This window comes from Carassius auratus, unplaced genomic scaffold, assembly GCF_003368295.1.
Source record: "Carassius auratus strain Wakin unplaced genomic scaffold, ASM336829v1 scaf_tig00027802, whole genome shotgun sequence".
Taxonomy (NCBI): domain Eukaryota; kingdom Metazoa; phylum Chordata; class Actinopteri; order Cypriniformes; family Cyprinidae; genus Carassius; species Carassius auratus.
The window spans coordinates 1-21,047 of record NW_020525626.1 but is presented as its reverse complement, the minus strand read 5'-3'; the positions used below and the strand labels follow the sequence as shown (position 1 = coordinate 21,047).

At 38.7% G+C, this 21,047-nt stretch overlaps 1 protein-coding gene across 1 annotated transcript; it reads right to left on the bottom strand.

Annotated features, from left to right (window-relative positions):
* Nucleotides 1-398: 398 nt before the first annotated feature.
* On the bottom strand, nt 399-20,995 carry LOC113079359 (dynein heavy chain 10, axonemal-like; the record flags this gene model as incomplete). The annotated part of the gene is given in 64 exon segments (XM_026251608.1): nt 399-614; nt 749-894; nt 991-1,171; nt 1,849-2,016; nt 2,126-2,337; nt 2,503-2,634; nt 2,715-2,886; nt 3,202-3,297; nt 3,403-3,517; nt 3,519-3,613; nt 3,689-3,889; nt 4,089-4,272; nt 4,937-5,091; nt 5,180-5,334; nt 5,426-5,530; nt 5,761-6,034; nt 6,634-6,863; nt 7,122-7,401; nt 7,488-7,513; nt 7,516-7,594; nt 7,596-7,635; nt 7,720-7,941; nt 8,088-8,305; nt 8,389-8,525; nt 8,664-8,845; nt 9,072-9,246; nt 9,330-9,491; nt 9,734-9,931; nt 10,044-10,124; nt 10,203-10,406; nt 10,544-10,715; nt 10,821-11,009; nt 11,229-11,393; nt 11,593-11,686; nt 12,179-12,351; nt 12,478-12,738; nt 12,826-12,978; nt 13,082-13,227; nt 13,766-13,885; nt 14,046-14,262; nt 14,346-14,477; nt 14,624-14,746; nt 14,832-14,967; nt 15,078-15,236; nt 15,349-15,467; nt 15,548-15,739; nt 15,825-15,971; nt 16,795-16,983; nt 17,091-17,243; nt 17,444-17,578; nt 17,665-17,848; nt 17,944-18,213; nt 18,341-18,564; nt 19,015-19,086; nt 19,089-19,250; nt 19,334-19,456; nt 19,550-19,723; nt 19,725-19,784; nt 20,020-20,176; nt 20,330-20,400; nt 20,402-20,499; nt 20,502-20,532; nt 20,620-20,798; nt 20,893-20,995. Coding segments are annotated over 64 exon segments (9,855 nt in total), but the record flags the coding sequence as incomplete, so codon positions are not given.
* Between the last annotated feature and the right edge of the window lie 52 nt (nt 20,996-21,047).

Genomic DNA, 21,047 nt, shown 5'->3' with positions numbered 1-21,047 from the left:
ATATATATATATATATATATATATATATATATAGCTTCATATTTACTTTAACTTGAGTACTTTTAGTGCTTCAACTTGAAAGAAAATTAGAAATGAGCTGAAATAAGTTTAGGTTTTTGAATGTGTTTTTCATCTAATATTTATATTTTATTTTATTCACAACTTGTTTCAATTAACATAAAAATAAATAATAATTAAAAAGCATTTTTAGATTCTGAGCACAAATCATGTCATTAGATTTAACATTTTACTGAAATCAAGTAGGCAAATCTGAATGCAACAGGTTCTGGCAGCAATAATAAGTGTGCTGCCACCTAGTGATGAAACAAAACACCTCAACAGCACAGGTCTTTTCAAATTGTAATAAAATCATTGGTCACAAACAAAATATTCTATTATTTTATTACTTTATTAATCATATTGAAGTTATTAAAGTTTGAAAACCTCTCATAAATGTTTTCATATTATCAGTCAGCATTGAGGCATAGACATACTCCCTGCAGTACCCAGTGAGAAATGTGCTTTGTGGTGAAAAGATCGGCCTCAAACACCAGTCCAACACCCATAGCATTCCTCCTCATAGAGGTGGTGTAGACTGGAGTCTTCAGGGTGTTCTAAAAAGTAAACCAAAATTACACATTGCTTACAGATTACTGCAATATTTCTGTAGTATTTCAAGGCAGATATTTCAAGACATCATGATAAAAAATATAATTTTTTTAAAAATAAAAAATATGAAGTATCTTGCCTGGAGTTTGAGTCGGCGTGCTTCAATGGGAATGATTTTGAGAATGGGTAGTTGAGAAACTAAAACTCTGGGTTTGCTGCGCACCAGACAGCTTTTTTCAATGTCCCAGTCTGCTCCCTCCAGATACAGGCCTGATACAAAACATCCTAACAGAGAAAAGAAAGAACAGGTTTTTAACCTGTGCTTGAGTCTCAGTGTCCCCATGTTCATTTTTTTTTGTGCAGGGTGTTGTGAGCGCTCACCCTGTCCTGGTCTCTCTTTGATCTCGTCCTCACTCCTGTAGTGTGTAACCTGTGTGTAAAGAGTGGAGTGATCCAGAGGCCAGCCGTTCTTCCTGCAGGTGGCCTGGACCAGTGCTGTCAGGTATGATTCTGGGATATGCAAGCCTGACAGCCACATCACACAGGGCTCTCCCTCATCCACCTACATAGATAAAAACAATATGTAAAAAACATGTATATATGTATTAAGTTAGTTAGTAGCCCATTTGATAAATTCAATTAGAAGTTCATTTACAGGACCTGACCTAATTTTTTTAAACAAACAATAGGGGGCAGTAACACCTCTTGTTGTTCATCCAAGAGCATAGATGACTACTGTTCAAAGATTGGGGTCAGTAAGATTTTGAAATTTTTACCAAAATATCTATTTCAGATATATTCTGTTTTTTAGATTTTTATCAAAGAATCTGAAAAAAAAAAAAGTATCAGTTTCCACAAAATATTAATATCAATATAATGCTGATAATATTAAGAAATGTTTCACAACCACCAAATCAGCATATTAGAATGATTTCTGAAGGATCATGTGACCCGGAAGACTGCAGTAATGCTAAACATTCAGCTTCACCAACAGAAATAAATTTGAACATTAACAAACAAGTTATTTTAAAATGCAATAATATTTAACTGTTTTCTGTATTTTTCATCAAATAACAGCATTGGTAAGAATAAGACACTTATTCAAGCATATTAAATAATCAGGCAATTAATTGGTCTGTCACTATTATAGACTGCTCTATCCTAGAAACAAAAAACTAAGAGGATGCCAGTATCTAAAAAAAAAATACTGTCTTACATGGTGTGATATTTGATTCTCACCCATGAGCTGTACTGTTCGTGTCGCCTCTTAAAGTGGATCATCCAGTTTCCCAGAGACTTTAGAGTGTCTGGTGCCAGTTTCCGCCAGATAACAGGAATCTGGCCGTTAAACAGAGCTCTCGCCACCTCATCCAGCTCGCTGCTCATTCCAACCTCACCAGCCAGGGCCTTTAGACAGAAAACACACAAACAGGGTCTGCTGTGAAACCTACCAGTTTTAATGCACAGTTCTATTAATTGTAAGCTGGAACGGTCTCTTTGTCTTCATGTCACGCACTCGCTGGAGCTCAGCCAGAGAACGGATCATCCTGAGGGTGAGTTTGTTAAAGCGTTCCAGCTCTTGTAGCAGCACTACAGACGTTGGAGAGATCTCCAGCCCCAACTTCTTGCGAATCACGTCCAGGTCAAACACTTCCGGTAGTTTGCTCTGAATGTCCCGTGCCACCTGGCTGATGTACTCATCTCTGCTAATGCCACCGCCAGTGTCACCTAAAGATTTTACATGGCAGTAAATATATTTATAGCCTTTTGAAAACAACTGATATATCAAATATATTAGTTGTATGTATATTTAAATTCATATATTGTTAATATGTAGGCACTATGATCACAGTGATCATATTTCAGTATTGTAAAGCAATATAAACCAGGTACCTGTCTGTGGTTGTAGCTCAATAAGATGAGTCCAAATGTCTCGGGCAGCTTGGGTGTAGTATCCGATCTCAGCATTAGGGTGCAAACCAAACACCTCTGCTGTGTTAGCAAGAGGAAGCGACTCTATCTCATCTGCAAAATGTGCAGAGTTTGAGTGTCTGTCAAATTCAAACCAGAGTCTTTCTGAAGCTAGATTGTAGGAAGCAACATACCAACATAAACCTGCTTGGGTCCATCTGGTGGGATCTTGTAGTCCACATCTTTATTGTGAAAAAAGTGGAAGGGCTGGAAGGTGTCGAAGATGAAGTCGCCCAGATACTCATCCATGTAAACTGTGAGGATCCTACGATCAAAGCTATCAATAGCCCTGCCACCATACATCACCTGAGACAAACGAGACACAATACTATATTTGACAAATGTTCCTATATTACTAGATTTTAAAATGTTATTTATTCCTGGGAAGGCAGAAACCTTCTTTATTTAATTTTTTTTCATTATCATTATTTATTAGGTTTCTATGATCAATAGAAAAACCAAAAGAACAGCATTTATTTGGAATAAAATCTTTTGTAGTAATATAAATGTTTTTTCTTCTTCTTTATCAGTATCATTTTTCCTTCTTTCTTTTTCTTTATATATTTTTCTTGTTGCTTTCTGCTTGCAAAATGACACAATTAACTTAAAAGTGATTATTACCTCTCCAATTAGGTATTTGAGACTTCCCCATGGTATCATGGCATCTCCTTGAGTGTGAGCTTTGGTCAGGTAGGTGTCCAAAATTTCCATACACACCTGAGAGGAAATAAAACAACAGAATGGAAAAACAATAAAATGTTTCTTAAACTAACCTTAAACTACCTGAGCATTTCAGGGACCTTTGGGTTAAAGGAGACTTACCAGGAAGTCAGACTCGTTGAAATCATAAGGCACATTCCAGCCGATCTTGCCGTACTTGCGTCTTTCCTGAACCACAGCATGGAAGAAGGCCAGCACATAAACCAGACTGCGAAAGGCTGGGTGAGGACAGTTTCATCACCTTATCATTAGGGATCTTAAAATACGTTGCCCTCATGTTCAGCTTCAGTCCATTTGGAGGTTCTGTCACAACCTGAAGGTGACAAATGAGTTAAGGTGGAAATGGATATTCACACATTAAATGTTCACACATTAAATGTGTCCTGACCTTGAGGGATTTCTGCAGGATGCCGATGGGAAAGTCTTTAATAGGCTCTGTGGTGAGCCATAGGCGGAAGTCTGGGTGGGGTTTAGTGATTCTTTCCAGTGCTTTCTCTAGATCCTTCAGCCATTTCACTAACAGGTGACAGTTTTGCAGCATCAGCCACTGGCCTCGTGCCACAGCGGTTTCCAACAGTTGCAACGCAACCTGAAACAAAAAATGTCAGATTTGTAACTTTTTACAGATTGTCTTGTAGAGTTCAATGGTAGATTTCCCAAATATGTCTGTTATCATATAACTGCTGGTCATATTATTACTGCAGTGAACTGTGCTGGTGTCAGATATCATAACTTTAACAAACAGACCTGTAGCATCTAGATCTGTATTTGTGGGAGTGCACATTTACCTTCTCTTGTCCCTGCCCCATGGCAAGAAATTTGAGTCTGTTGGCCCCAAAGCCGGAGCGTTTGGCTAACTTCATCAGATCACTGGCTGGTTCTGAGCCTGGACTCAGAATAAACACAATGGGAGAGTTTGGGGAGCTCTGGTCAAAGATGGCTTCAAAACTGATCACGGGGGGCTGCACGTATCTGAGAGACACAGTAAAGAAGTGAGAAAGATAAAGCTAGCACTTATTCTTCTAACAAATGGCATTGTTTCTGATTGTCGTTCATTCTTGGATGCTTGTAATATGAATATTAAGGGTGGAATATACTGCATGACTTTTGTTTATGTTACAATTTGCACTCTGTAAGGCAATGTAGTATATGATGCACGGACCAAGATTTTTTTTTTTTTTTTTAGCTTAGTTCAGACCAATTGAAGGATATAAAAAAGTTTGATATTCTAAGCCATATTTAGAACACTTTGTTTTCGTTTGTCAAGCATTCACTAGCAACCAGGCTCTTGTTTCTACACAAATTAGTACACAAATCTTGTTTCTACACAAATGACACCCAGTTTTTCTCTATACCAATTTTACAAGTCAGCAAAAAGTTTAAAAGTTGTGCAGTGCATTCCATCATTTAGTCTTAATTTTCCCTCCAAAGTGCTAACGTTTTATAGCGCCTTTCCAAAAACCCAATGTTGCTTTACAAAGTTAGATTAAAACTAGATAAATAACAATCAAATATAACCAAACTACAGTTCACAGACCAAGAGCTGAAGAGTAATGTATATTTTCCAAATATACCAAATACAACTTTTTTTTAAGATGCAGATGTTATGCATAAGTGAATTTCTGTTTCCTCTTACTTCTCTCCCATGGTAAGTGTGACGTAATCACTGACAGCGCGATAGACTCGGTCTAGCCTGAAGCAGCGCATCAGCAGAAGCTTCTGGAACGGAGTGAGGTTGTCCTTGTACTTCATGGGGAAAGAAGCCTGCTCTGGAGCATCCAAATCGTACCACTGCAGCAGAAACAGAAAGACATAAATGGTTGGACTCTGTATCTCATCGTGGGTTCATCAGGTGTGTTTGATGATTTCCGCCACTCACATTCTTCCATTCCTCAGGATTCTTTTCTATATCGTCTGCTAAAGTACCAAACTCATTAGGAAAGAGTTCCATAAGGCGCACTATATCCTCCCAGCCTTGATCAGGCAGCCAGTCGCACAGTTTCTTACGTTTGCTTTTTTCCAAAGAGAGATTACCTGGAGAGAGAAGGAAGATATGGTTTATCTTTTTTTATTTTTTTGGTTTTATATTGTAAAAGAGGGAGAGAAGTCTTCCTGAAGCTTCTACCTTTAAGGAAGAACTCTAGCTCATCCTGGGGTGCTCGGCCCTCACCCTGCTCAATCTTAATGGTCATGTTGAAGGAGAAAAGAAGTTTGTGTCTTTCAAACAGACCTAAACAAAAATGCAAAAATAAATTTGGTTTTTAATTCACTGAAGAAAAAAAAAGTGATTCCATTTCAACTTTTTCCTGTCATCACTAGCTGCTAATATTCATGGACTATAAAAAATCTTAATCACATGGTATGCTCTTTAGCAGTTAATTAAAGAATATAACAAAAAGTTTCTTAAAATTCTAATTTGTGACCAGAATCCATTAGACTTTAAGATTTTAACAGGCTCACCAGTACAGCCATAGTTATAGACATTCTGTGTAAGTGTCTCCATGATGTTCTTCAGTCTAGTGGGCAGGACTGCGTTGGGCATAGACTTGGACAGTGAGAGGTCAAACACCTCTAAAAAGGAAGCAAGTGAATACTGGTACATGGTGTTGACCAGAGCCATCTCAGCCAGCACAAAGAACAAGACAGCTCCCCGCTTGGCAGCCGGACGGTAGCCGTCTCTCAGTGTCTCAATATCATTGGCTGTCTTTTCTGCCAGCTTCAGTTTTTCAAACACCTTTTGGAATCAAATAATGATTGTTAAATTGTAAACAGCACATATTATCCTGTTTAACTGAGTTAATCCATATGTACACTACCATTCAGAAGACAGTACAATAAATAAAAAAAATTATAATATTTTCATTAAGCAAGGATGCATCAGTGGGTTCAAAAACAAATCTGATTTTAAATAAATGCTGTTCTTTTGAAAAGCCTATTTATCAAATAATCCTGAAATAAAATATATGTAAGTAAAGGTATGCAAGTAAAAAACAGTAAGCAGTGCAACTGTTTTGAACATTGATAATAATAAATGTTTTATGAGCACTAAATCGACATATTGGAATAATTTCTGGAAGATCATGTGACACTTTGCCATCACAGGAATAAATAAGATTTCAAAATACATCTGTCAAATACAGTAAAGTGTTTTTTTGTCATTTTGACGCTGTATGTTTGATCAAATAAATGCAGTCTTCATGAGACATCCTTCGAAAACATTATAAAATCTTACCAATCCACATTTTTGAACAGCAGCGTACTAGTCTATGTGATAAACATTAATGAAATAATCAATAGGCCATTATGCATGTGTGTGGTGTGTAATAAACTAACCTCAGTGGCTTTGGTCTTGGTTTCTTCCAGAGTCTGTATGAGCTCTACGTTATCTAGCATGTTTCCTGTGGAGGTGGCCAGCTCCCTCAACAGCGAGTCCTCGAGGTCTTTCAGCAAACGCTTGTTCTCACTAGTCTCTTGAATTAGCCGCTCTCTCTGCTCCTCCTTGTCCTTCTGCTCAAATCCCACAATAACACTCAGCAGCTGGTCTTCCAGGCCCTTTAGGGTTACTGAAAAACAGTTTAAACAGAAAGATTAAATGAAAAGCTGTAAAGCCCAGACCAAACGAATATTCACATCTAAGTTAGAAAAAAACGCTTCCTGACTCCTAAAAACTAGCTGATTTTTCTAAACTGTAATTCAAATAATGATCAAAAATGGCAAAGGACTCATTGTGAATACATGTGTGATGAATTGTGCGAGAGTTGTATACTTCCATCTTCATGGACACCTGATGTCAACTGGTTTGCTAAAAAGTTTGCTCTCACCTGTGTAATTGATAACCATGGCCTTCCCAAATACTGCAGGAGAGAATTTGGGGTTTGCAAGTTTGGTATTGAGGTAAAGTTTAAAGTTGGGATCATAGTCAACTTCCTTATCACCAAGTACGACAACCTGACGTCCCTCTGGCCCTTTTACATTCTTCTCAAGGACGTTGTCAATAACTGGATCAATATATTCATCCACATCTTGGAAAAGGAAGGGGAAACCATACTTAATGGCTAACTCCAGCCCCTTCAAGAAGTCTGGGTCATTGAATGATGAAATCTGCAAATCAGAATATTGATTATGAAAACAGACCTAGATTGATTACAGATAAACAAAGCAGCTTTAAGTGATATAATGACGTAAACCTTTAGATTGGTTTTCTCTTCCTTCTTTTGATCCAGTTGAGGGCTTGCTGCTGGGGGTCAATGCACAAGGGGAAGCGGCTGGATCTGGTGGTCAGGATGCCATTCTGCCACTGAAAGTTCATCTGGAGGAAGACCTTCAGATCCCCATCTAAGAGAATGCACACAGTTTTCCGTCATCACCAACAAATACACAATTGATATCCATTCCTCTACACATCACTTGGGGACTCACCTGCTGATCTCCACCTCATCAGTAAGCAGGTTTTCTATTCGGAAAGGCTGGCTCAGAGGAATGCCTCTCTCCACGACGTCTGCCTGCCATACCTCATACACCATTTCATTGCGAAAGTCCCAGCTAAATGCTCCCTCGTAGCTGAGGAAGGCAGCGCAGACCAGACAGTCTCCTAGAAGACGCACTCGCCTCTGCTGCAGCTCCTCCAGGTCCTCTGTCCAGCTACATGCAGATACACATACAGCACATGACTAATGACTAAAGACTAATTTCACTTGGAGAGAATAATTTAAGCTTTAATGTCAGGAATCGATTCTTCTATGAGTCATTTTCATTCAGGTTTTTAGGATTTAAATGAGTAGGCTGACCGCTTATTCTCTGATCCCAGGCCTGAGATGAGTTTGTCAGCAGCAATGAGTCTTCTCTCCATGACCTCGGCCTCCTCCTGAAGAAGTTGCTTTTCTGTCATGGCAGCCTCATATTTGTCTCCAAGAGTTCCAAGCTCTTTCTGGATGGCACTGAGCTCATTCTGGATTCGCTCCAGCTCACGTTTGCTCTGGAAGAAATTCCTCTCCAGACGAGCGACCTTTAAATGTAATTTTGTGATTGAATTTCAAATAAATGGGATGTCATAAATTTTACGCAACTGAATGCATGAATTTATCAGACCTTCTCTCTCTTAGGTTTGATGTCTTTGGACACATCACAGTAGCCCATGACTGCCTCCACGAATCTTAGCATGCCCGAACCGGCTTTACTGATGGCTTGCATCTCCTCTAAACTGGTGTTGAGGTTCCTTAGGTAGGCTGGTTATATGATAAGGAGAAGGTAATAGATCATCAGAATCTTCATGGGTGGGTTTACGTTAAACAGTTAAACATTTTCTCATGGCATTGGGATCACAGAGCAGGATCAAGAAAATTAATACATTGAGGGTGGTTTACCTTTGACAGTCTTGACTTGACTGCCAGTGATTGAGTCACAGTCCATTTCCATAAGCGTACGCAGGAAGTTGCCCTCTGACATCATGCCTTTGGCTGTCTTCCAGTTGATTTCTTTATAGCCACGTATCACCAGGATGCACTCGCACACGACCTGCACCTGTTTGGGTGGCTTGGCAAATGATCTACAAAACCACAATCAAGAGGGTGAAGGACAGGATGAGCACAGAACCATACATGTAAATCCTGTAGACCAGATACAATTTATAAAATTAATATTACAAATGCAATATGTATTTATTTTTTTTACTTCAATAATGGACAAAAGTCCTACTGTGCATATGATTTACAAGATTATAAGAATGGTGTGTTTTGATTTAGTGTTAAAGAGTCCAGAAGCACAGTGGCCACCTGATTTCTGTGACATCAGATTTGTCCAGGTCTTGCAGGGCGAGGCGAGCGGCTTCTAAAGCAGGAAGAGCCTCAGCTAGAGAGCTCTCAGCATCCTTCTTCTCCACCACTATCACCTTATTCTGTTCCTCTATCTCTTTAGCCTTCTCCTCTGCCAAGGCTTTCTTCTCCTCCGCTGAAAGAGAAAGAGTTTACAATCTATTTTTGACTTTTTTGATATGAATTACCCATAGTGCTTGTATGTGATGTTATACTAACCAACAGCAGTATTAGAGCAGATCTCTTCTAGAAGGATCTCACAGGCTGTAGTCTTCTCTGCCAGCACTACTTTCTGCTCAGCTAGCTTGATGTTGAGCTCTGCTAGCTGCCCGCTTGCCTCCTTCAGCTTATCCAAACCTCCTTCAAGACGTTTATATTGTGCTGGATAGTGCAGACAGATTAGTGTTATTCTAATATTTATAAACTATTATAGTCTTTATTAATTTTCAGAATTATATTATATTTTATTTTATATTTTATTGTTTCGACATTTCAGTTTGTTGCAGTTTGTTTTATTTTACTTTAGTTTTAATTAACAATAACAACACTGATGCAGATGCATTATGCTATTTCAAAATCACAGACGAATGTTCCCAAAGAAGTAAAGAGAAATTTGCTCTTACCCAGTATGTATTTATCTTTATCCTCCAGCAGGTTGGAGTAGGTGCTAATGAAGTCCAGGTAGTTTTTTGGGGTGACGTAGTTGCTGCGACGGAGTGTCTGCTGGAACAGTTTACTATACTCGCCTACAGAGCTGTGCACCATGCACACGTGAGCTATTACTGCCTCTGAATGACACTCTGGGATCATTGGATTCTCACCTGGAATGAGACGCGATACTGAAACTAGCATGAATGAACTGCATTGTTGTCAGCTGGTGAAAAATAATGATAATATCTATAAACTGCATTAGATTCTCTAGTCAAGACAAACCTAAGAAGGACTTGGCCACAGCGTGTAGGGCCTGAGGGGGCCATGCAGAGAACCAGTCAATGCTTGTATTATTAACCAATCCTGATGCACAAAAACAAAGAACATATAAAACTCTAAAAGTAACAGTTCAACCTAATTTTTGATACATTGTTCACACACCTGGGAAATTCCTACAACGTGTTCTGAGAGTGTCTCCTACAGGTGACATGGCCAGCACTATGTGCAGGTTGTTGGCACTCTTACTGACAAAGTATTGCCATACACTCTCTTTCGAAGGACCAGAGCCATTTTTCATAGCCTCTTCTCGCAGCTGGTTCAGGACAGATTCCTTCTCATCATCAGGGAACAGTGCTGGAACCATCCCTGACAACACACGGTGACTGCTGTTAGCATTTGTTTTTATAAAATCCATAAAACGGTGGCATTTGTTCATGTTGCATCCAAAGGAATTTAAAGCAAATAGAGCCATTAAACTTCATTAAGTCAGTTATTTTAAATACCTGATGTAAGCATGTTGTTGATAAGCTCCAGAAAACCTTCCTCAGCCACATGGGCATCAGTAAACAGGAAGACCATTTTCTTATTCTCTATACCCAATTTAAGGTACAGAGTTTTTAGATCCTCACGGAAGTTAGTCTCTGAGTATCCTCTACTAAGCACAATTTCAAACACCTACAAACAAACACATAGCTAAATTACCCAATTAGAACAAAATTAATAAAAGTGGAAAAAATACAGAAAACATTACATAGATAACAGATTGAGCTGATGGATTACCTCATATCCTGCAGTGAAGGCAGCAAGCTTTGTAAGAGACTGTTTTCCTGAACCACCAACGCCAACCAGCAGTGCATGACTACGGTCCATTCTGATGATGCGGTGAATGATGGTCAGGTGTTCCAGAGCATCATCAAAAAGCACCAAGTTCATCTTGGTCTTATTTTCATTATACTCCTCCAGGATCTCCTACAGGGGTCAAAGAAAAAAAAAAGTGTTATAACCAAACATAAAAGGTTCAGACTCCCAAGTTTGTTCATTTTAAAAATGTTCTCTTTAAAAAGAGTGTTTACAAGTAATGCATGAATTGAAAAAAATTATAAATAGCTTGAATGCAATGTATGCTTCTATGGATAAAATAATCTGCCATGTGCGTGTATGTGAATGTAAATAAAAGCATCTATGCACCTGGAACAGAGCTTTGGATGCATCATAGTCCAGTATATCCTCATAAACTCTTGGCTCAGACTTGAGAGCCGTTCTGTAATCTCCAAACAGAATGGGGTCTCTCATGGCTGAATCGAGGTCTGATCTGAAATGCTCTTCAATCAGATTCTTTATATGCCCCTGGACCTACAGAGAGCAAAGTCATGGCATGTTACAATAATTGTGTTGTTTCAGATGGAGACAATTACAGGTTTTTGTACAATTTTACACGTTTTTTAAAATAATTATAAAAAAATATTCCTATAAATATTACAGATACATTTACTGTATATATAGTATTTATAGAGGTTATTACGTTATTATGAGCTACAGGAAGCAAACATACCGTAATTTTGTCCGTTTCATTGATAAGTCTGTCATGGAAGACTCTTAAGCACTCATTTCTCCATACACGGACAAACTGGGTGATTGTACAGAACCTGTTGTGGGAGTTAAGACATGCTTATTATTAAAATAAACATCACAACATGGTCATAAAAGACACTGCATAGTGTTGAATAGTGAAGCATTGTGGTATATAGAGTAATAAATGGTATAGAGTGGAATAGAGCAGTGGTTCTCAATCTATTTGAGTATAACATTCAAAGCCCCCCAATATAATATAATATAATATTAACTGAACTTTAACTATAAAAAATCCATTAATTATAATATATAATTAAAAGAAACTAAAAAACACTTTAAAAATATTTATTTAGATTTTAAAAAAAATATCTTGATTGTTTTTATTAGTATTTTAAGTATATTTTATTTTTTTTCCACAATATGAATAATATTAAAATTAAGTAAATTAGATTAATAATGACAACAACAATTGTTATTATTTTTTTTATTTGAGTATTGCAAACATCAAAATAAAAAAAAACTTCCTCTATTTTTATCTAATATATATGAATTCTGAAACTCTTTACCTTTCGGGATTGGTCAACGTCAAGCCATGGTAGACTCTGGAGAGATCTCGCAGGTTAAAGATATAGTGGAACTTGGAAGGTGTTGGCGGAAGGTCCTTAATTATGGTTTTGTACAACTCCAGAGTACAGAAAGTTATCTTGTCACAGATGTTTTGAATGCATTCCTCAAAGGACTAAAAATACAATAGTAGGTTATGATATGTGTTGGCACAGGCCTAAAATACATCGAGACATGTATATGACTTTATGACAGCAATTGCCATTTGTTCTGATATTGGGAGCTGAATTATTTCTCAAACCTTGGTATGTCCTTTAAGAATAGAAGAGTAGATAAGATGCAGGGACTCCTCCTGAGGGAAGGGGATGTTGAAAACGCTAAAAAGAGAGATGAATCGAGGGTCCACTTCATTCCTACCGCCCCCAGCCTTTCCCATGGCTGCAATGAAGCCCAAGTCCTTTATGAGTTTATAGTTAAGTTCCTTTCCTCTGTCATACATGCCTCCCTTGTCCAACAGCAGCTTTAGAAGAGCTATTGGCTGCTGAGTGCCATACTCATCCACCTGAGATCAAACAAATGTGTCTCCATGATGAGCACTGAGGTGAAAGTACAGTTTCTCATATGACCTATGGTATAAATGCATTCTTACCCTTGGCATGTTGAGGTCATCCATAAACACAAGGAGCCTTTTGCCCATCGGAGGACCATACGTGTCCTTGGTTCTTTTTTCAACACTTGCCTCCAGAGTCCTCTGCAGGTCCATAGATGTTGTTCTCGATGAGAAATTGATGCTCATCATTATCTGGGAAAAGGTGCATCTTGTTATCCTGTGTGTTAAGGCCAGCTGGAGTATATTAATTTATCGTTTTAAAAAGCTTGCGTGTTCATAACGGCAATGGACTTACGGTTGTATCTGTATTCAGATTACTCAGGAAGTTCTGGATGGTGGCAGTTTTAGAGGTACCAGACTCTCCAACCAGCACCACTGGCCTTTTCACCTTCACCATCTGTTCCAACAGCCAATTAGCACGAGTGGTGTCCACTGTCGGGACTGATAGAGAGTAATGGATGAAGTAAGACTTCAGTGAAGGATACTGAATAAAAAGAAATACACTACCAGTACTCAAAAGTTTGGAATAGTTAAGATTGTTTTTAATGATTTTAATGTATTTTTTTTTTTTTAATTCTGCTTAAAATTTTATAGAAACCAAGATTCTTTGCTAAAGAGAAAATTCTAGTTAGTCTATTTTTTCTAACTGTCTATCTAATCATAATAAGAAATGTTTCTTAAGCAACAAATCAGCATATTAGAATGATTTCTGAAGGATCACATGACACTGAGAACTGGAGTAATGGCTGCTGAAAATTATACTTTGCAATCACAGAATTTTTTAAATATATTAAAGTAGAGAACGGATATTTTAAGTTGCAATTATATAACACAATATTACTGTTTTTACTATATTAGTAAAAACACCTATTTCAATAATAATAATAAAAACTTCCAATCTTCCAATCAAGAATTTCCAATCTTTTCACCAGTAGTGAAAAAACTCAAATAGAAAGAGAAGAGAAGTAAACTGCTTTACCAAGGATGTCAATGAATTTCATATCAGCGTTATGAATGTATTTTGAGACCATGGAGCTCCAGGTAACCCACTTCTTTTGTGTTCCATCAAAATGGAAATCATAGAGAGTTGGCAAGTAAACTGCAAAATTAAACGAAAGATTCAAATTAATTAATTAAACAAGAAGAATACATTATTAAAACATGTTTCAGGTGTAGTAAGAAACACTTATATCTCCTTAATTCACCGCTATTACCAAGCATCGCAAAAAATATAATTTTGGACCCTGCTGCCACCTTACCTGGAATCTGTCCAGGGCCAGCAAGCACCTTCTCATCATTTACACTACTCAGAGAGGACAACTTTTTTATGAACTCGTCAAACTTCTGTCGGCCTTTGTCCAGAAGACAAGCCCCAAGTGAACAGTAGAGCGCCTCTAGAAAATAACACTCCAGCTCCTCAGAAATAAAGTCCTCATTCTCCAGTAGAGACTCCAGCATCACGGTCAACTGCATCACCTAAAGGAAAAAAGAGATTGTGCTACATGCTATAACGATCACTTACACTGTAGCGCTGTTCAGGTCTCTACTGACTCGCTCACCATGTTCAAATCTGTCTGTGGGATCACAGTCTTCAGTTTCTCTGTCTGTTTACCATCAACTATACCATCCACTATCATATCAATGGCACTTGGTACATACTTTTCAAACAGTCTGCGGAGATCTGCCTGTTCCTGTTGACACAGCAAAGTCATGTTGAAATTATAATCTTGAATTTCACTAATATATATAAAAAAATAAAGCTCTCAGCCTATTTGCTTGAAGAACTGCCAGTGAAAATTTTGAGGCTAAGTTATGGGCAGCATAGAAATATTCTTACTTTCAGGGCTCTGCTGTTGACCCATTTTACCCAGTAGGGAGCATAGCGTAGGTTTTTGGGGTCCACAAACACCATTCCACAACGAGAAACAGTAGCAGGGGAGGCATACTGGAGATCTCCAACCTAAAACACATCAGATATGTTTGCAAGCCTAAAACAATTACATTGAGTTCTTGTACTTTGACAATATGAAGGGTTTACATGATACCTCAAAGAGCAGGGCACAGTGGTTCTGTAGGCGAATTCGCTCTCCGTTAGCCAGTGTGAGAAGCTTGTTATCATCCATAACTGAATTCATGTTCTCCACCCACAGAGCGTCCACATCTCCATCAAACAGGATATACCTGTGAAGCCAAGCCAGAGTTATGGTAGAATTCTGTTCAGTTACATGCCTTTGATTTAAAACAGATACTGTAGATTAATTATTCATTATACAGTAAGCCTTGACTTTCACCTCCTTTCTTTTTTGTCTGTGGGTTTATTGATGTCACGGAATATGTTAGATAGAATCCCATCAGTCCAATCTCGGGTGACCGGATCCAGGATTCCATACAGCTCAATCACACTCATGGCTTTTGGGTTCAGACTGTACATTTTGGTCAACAGGCCCAACCTACAGATCAAATTTAACAGTTATTTAACTTGTTTGTGAATATGTGGCAGAATTTGTAGACATCCTGTGTATATGGTAAACATATATATATTGTTTATGAGTAGACAAAGACCTGGTCTGTGATTGGCAGAGTGTGTTGATCACCACAGATTTCCCTCCTCCTGTCGGTCCAACCACCATGGTTGTGTGTCTGGTCATCATGGTCTCATACATTTGCACCACTTTGTCCACCTACGATCACAATTGATTCATGAATCAGTACACTTAATCATTACAATCCACTGAGAATAAGTTTTGAAGAGAAGAATCACCTGGTTGGGCAACACAAGATATTTATTCTCCTGCAAGGCGGCCTCTACAGCGTCATTAAAGCTGGGGTAACGCACACGTGGGCAGTCGAGCCCAGGGAACAGATCTGAGATAAGGCCCAAAAACAGAGGAACGTCCTCAAATACAAACTTGGGCAGGTTCATATCTCGAAGAGCCCTCATTAAAACGACATCCTAGTGGGAGTAAAGAAAGGAGTATATTTGTGACTGCAGTTCACTGAGGTGGGTGGGAGGAGGAGAGGATGATAGTGATCATTACCTCACTGAGATCAGGTGAACCTCTCTTTAGCTCCCCAGCCATTACTAACACTGACTTCAGCGCTCTAAGCCCAAAGTCATAGTGTGACTGTTTAGACAGCTGCTCCCGTGCTAGTTTGTACAGCACTGTCATCTTCTTTGCCAAAACCTGCAAGAAAATCATTTACGAAATGAGTTTTCTGTTTGCCTGTTCACACAATTAAAACCACTGAGGTCTGAGGACCATTGCATGTGCATGTTTTTGATTTTTAAAAATTCTTTAATTTAGTTTATATGTATATTTATTATAATTAGTAATGTTTTGTGAGATTCTATAGATACCATCTTAGAAAATTAAACTAAGATTTTGTTTTGTGACTGACCAGTATAAATGTCTAACATCTTTGTATTGCTGTATTTCCACACCAAATAGGCAACAAGACACTTACGATAAACAATTTTTAAGTGATAGTTCACACTTAATTTTAAATTCTGTCATAAATGATGTCATACTTCTCCCTTATGTCATTCCAAAGCCATAAGACTTTTATATTTTTTATAAATCCTTTTTGAAGCATTCAAGTGTTGGTTGCATGTATTTTAAATGGAGTCACAGAAATCTCTTTGTTTCCATTAAAAATATATGCAAAGTTCTGATATTCCAAGTGATGAGCCAATGAGCTTGCTGCTTTACATTGAAATGGTTGGTTAGGATTCACTTTAGCCTTTTGCAGCATGCTTTCAGAGTTCCTCTGAAAAGCCTGCACCTTCCCCAGCTCCACCTGAATAGATCTGCTAAGGGTTACTTTATATGCTATTTGTGTAGCAGCGTTATGTCATGTTGTCTTGACAGAACTTCATTTATGATTTGAAGATAAACAAAAGACTTTTAGTTTAGAGTTACTAGTGGGGTGAGTAAATGATGAATTAATTTCTACTTAATTTAATCTACTGAAAGCCCAGCCCTCATTTTCACAAAGAAGGAGTCCCACCTTAGCCATGAGGAAGCCTTCAGAGAAGAGCATGATTTCACAGATCTGCTGCAGGTCCGGTACAATGACTACCACCGGTCTGAATAAAGCTTTCACTGACTCTGGAAGCTCTGTGCGGCCAGCATAACCAGGGTTCATCGTGATGAAGATTCCAATACGGCTATCCAGACTGATTTCTTGTCCTTCAAACTAACAACACAAAAACACAAGACACTCATTGCCTGAAATAATAATAATTATTATCTTTCAGTATTTGACTAGTGGCTCAGGAAAAATATTCCATTAAAAAAACTCACATGAAATCTCTTGAGGTTCAACATTAGAGCGTTTCGGATGGTTTGGATCTGGGAGGAGATGACTGACAGCACTGAGGCGTCAATGCGGTTGAACTCATCAAAACAGCCCCAGGCTCCACACTGAGCTAAACCAGAGAGGATTTTCCCAACAGCCTAGAGGATAAGAAATCAAAATCGAATTTAATAACACACATTTAAATGATCGGGATGTGACATTAAAGACATCTACACTTTAACAAAAGATTTCTATTTCAAATAAATGTGGTTCTTTTTAACTTTTATTCATCAAAGAATTCTGGGAAACAAAAAAGTGCCACTGCTTCCACAAGAATAGAAAGCAGCACATCTCTTACCATGTAGTCCATACCCTCTCCACAGTTGGTGACCACACACAAAAGCCCCAAAGCTTTAGCCAGATCTTTAGTGGATTCAGTTTTCCCCGTACCCGCAGGTCCGGCTGGCGCTCCACCCAGGAACATAGACAAGGCCTGACAATACATGATACCATGTATTAATAAATCATGCATATAAAAAACAGGCCATTTAGAGCCAGACAACTGTGTTGTCAGAGTACCTGAGTAAGTGTGAGATAGATACGGTCAGTTAGGGGAGTGATGACCAACCGGCCGTTCAGCCCCATGTACTCATAGCCGTAGGAGAACTGAGCACTGCACTGCCGCACAAACAACTCATCAGGCTCTTTAACCCAGTAGAATCTCAACTGACTCTCCCATTCAAACTCACGGGCATCTGTGATACTACCCACAGAAAAAAGTGTGCGTTAGGAAGGAAACCACAACCAATTGGAGATTTGAAGTGACTTATACATGACTGTACAGTCTTTGTATATTACCTATCCCTGACAAAAGTGTCCACAATGTCCCTAGCATGGACATCAATAATGAGCACAGTGTTGATTTTCTTTCTGTCATTCTTCTTTAAGGGTTGTGTGATGCGCCTCACCAGGTCATCGATCTGCTTGTGCATTTTCTTTGCATACTGTTTCAATGCCTGCTTTTCTCCTTGACTCATCCTTTTGAAGACGTCTTCTACCTCCCAGGTCCACCACACCTGGTTTGCCGCCAGCACCACCATTCCCTGGTAGTCAAGCATCCAGTCCACCCTGACGGGCAGGTAGAAGGCAACATAATACAATTTCCACGAATTCTTTCAATCAGACAGACAAGCAAGTTCATTCAGAAATTTTGAATGATAGCACTGACTCATGTTGGTTTAGTGCATATCCTCACCTAGTCTTTCGGTGGTTGTAGAAGTAAATAGCTTCTTTGGTGATGAGTCTGTTGGTTCTCCTCATCTCCAGCAGCACTCCAGTCATCCAGTCTTCCACACGGCCCTCTGCAGGTACAGTCTGTTTGAGCTCCATCACCTCCCCCTCGGCAGAAACCATTGCACTTGCCACCATCTCTCCATTCATTCCCGTATCAAAACGCAATGCTGCTATGTTGTCATACATCTGTGGATGAGGAAAAATAGGATAGTTGTTTCATTTATGGAATAGCTGTTAATTTTGGACCAGAATTCAGTTAACTTGAATGATTTTAATACAAGGGCGAGGAAGCTTAAATTATAGTAAGGTGTCTATTTTTTTTTTCTTTATTGTACTTGGAATGGGTCAACTTGTCTATCCCTGTAGTTCACATTATTTGACAATTTAGCTCATGGAAACTAATCAAGGTTGACTGTGAATAGTAAAACGGTAATGGTGATGGAAGGGGTAACTTGATTGCTTTTGAATAATGCAGCACTGATTCCACTAGGAAGTCTGCCATTTTACTGTTTTAAAATACAGTATACATTTAAAATAATTTTAGAAATGAAATGCATGGGAATCATTCCCTGTAAGGGCGAATATTTACTTCAAACTTCACTTTAAAGTGATGCTTTTCTTAGTACACAAAAGTACCTTGATCATGTGCTCCTGCACACAAGTAGGCTCACTGCTGCCGAGAATACTGAGCAGCTCATCGTCAGAAAATGAAGAAAAAAACGTGGGAAAGCGTTCCGCTTGGAATCCAGATAATCATTAAGACTCTTTTGACACCTCTCCAAACCATCGCTCAGGTTCTGCAGATCTGCCAGACGGTTAGGAACCAGACAGCATCTCTTAATGGCAGGGTCCTTCACTGCGTCAGTCATTATCTGGTGGTATTCAAAAGAGGAGAAGGGATTAACATTCTTTTCAAAAACAGGGTTACGTATTTGTTGGTGGTGCAGAACCTTACTTTTTTGAACATTTTGTCAATATTGTCAAATTTTTTGGCTTCCTCAGGTAACTGAGAGCGAATGTCACCTCCAATGAAGATGCTTTCCAGGTACATCCATTTTTGCTGTACTAACATCCATACCTATACATTTCAGAATAAAAGTAAAGAAATATGAATGTGAGCCAGTGTAGTTGTAAAGTCAAGTTTTTTGTTGCAATGATGGTTTCCACTGACCTCAATGATCTCACTGATGAGTGATAGATTCTTCTCCCACTGTTGTACAGTGGCCAGGAAGGGACCAACATAGTGGCTGCCTGCCATACTCTGCAGGTTCATAGCATCATCATCCAGGCGCTGAAGAATGTCGTCCACAGCACCAAGAATGAAACCATGCTCCTGTGTGCCTTTTTAAAAACCGCTGCACACTAAATTTCATAGTTTCCCAAGTTGCCTCCACTTCTTTAACTCCCTGTAAAAATGCACACAAGCATAATCTGTAATCTCTCATCATTTACATTTATTTACCCTCACGTTGTTATTTTTTCCTTCTATACCATCTTCTTTTATGTTCCAAACAAGAAAGGAACGCATGGGTTGGAATGACAAAAATATTTAGGTTATGTTTTAACATTTTTGTGTTGGAATTCAAGCCATTGCTATAATAAGAAGTGCAGTTGGATTTCATTATTAATGAGATTTCTAACCTTCTCAATGCCAAGCTCCTTCACAGCTGAGGTGACGATTTCACTGATGACATTGCCATATTTGTGCAGCTCCATGGAGAACATGTTCTCCAGAGTGAAGGTATTTGGGTTCATCTCAAAGCTGGTGCCTGTCCTCTCCATTAGATCTTTCCAGTGCCTGCAGAAACCAAGTGAGCACTTGAGTCTCCTAATGCATTTAGGAATTGCTAGTATTTATCTTAGATTAAGCTAACTTTTTGAAGATCCCTTAAGGCAGAGACATGTAACTTTAAGTTGAAACATTGTAAAACAAAATCTTCAAATTATTTACCTGGCCCTGAGAGCCTCATTTTTTAGGTCCAAGAGAAGAGGGATTGACTCTTTAAATTCCTTCATGCGTCCCCTCCAGGAAGAAAGATACAGGAAGAGCTCTTACATCCTTTGGCAGCTTCCGCAAGCTCTTGATAAGTCCCTCTATACCTTCCTGCAGGAGCTTTATGTCCAGATTGTCTGTGACCACTCTGCTTTAGCCTCCTGATGAATATACACACATTGGTGTCACAACTCCTCAGAACATTTAAACAACATAGTCAAAGTTTATAAATATATTGTCATTCTAACCTTCTGGCTTTTATAAATCTCATAGATCTGTCTCAGGCCCTTCATCTCCTTTTGTACATTGAGAAGCTCTGGGTACATAGTGATGGGCAAATTGAACAGTTTCTCAGCTTTAGCCAGTTTCTGACGGCTTGCCTCAACCTTATCCAGCTCCGTCTCATAGGTAGCCATGATCTTCAAACCTATAAGAGTACAAAACAAAAGTTATGTAATACTAGGTTGGTATTATGAAAAATATTATATGAAAAACAAAACCCATTAGGATAGTATTCTTGCCTTTCTCTAGATCATCTCCCACAGCTCCAGGCCCATGCATGTTGAAGCTCTCTGCAAATATGGAGAGCTCCTGTTTATACTCCTCAATATGGTTTAGAGTGATCTGAATGGAACAGTGGAAGTGGAACATTTGGAAATCAAAGATCAAATATGTT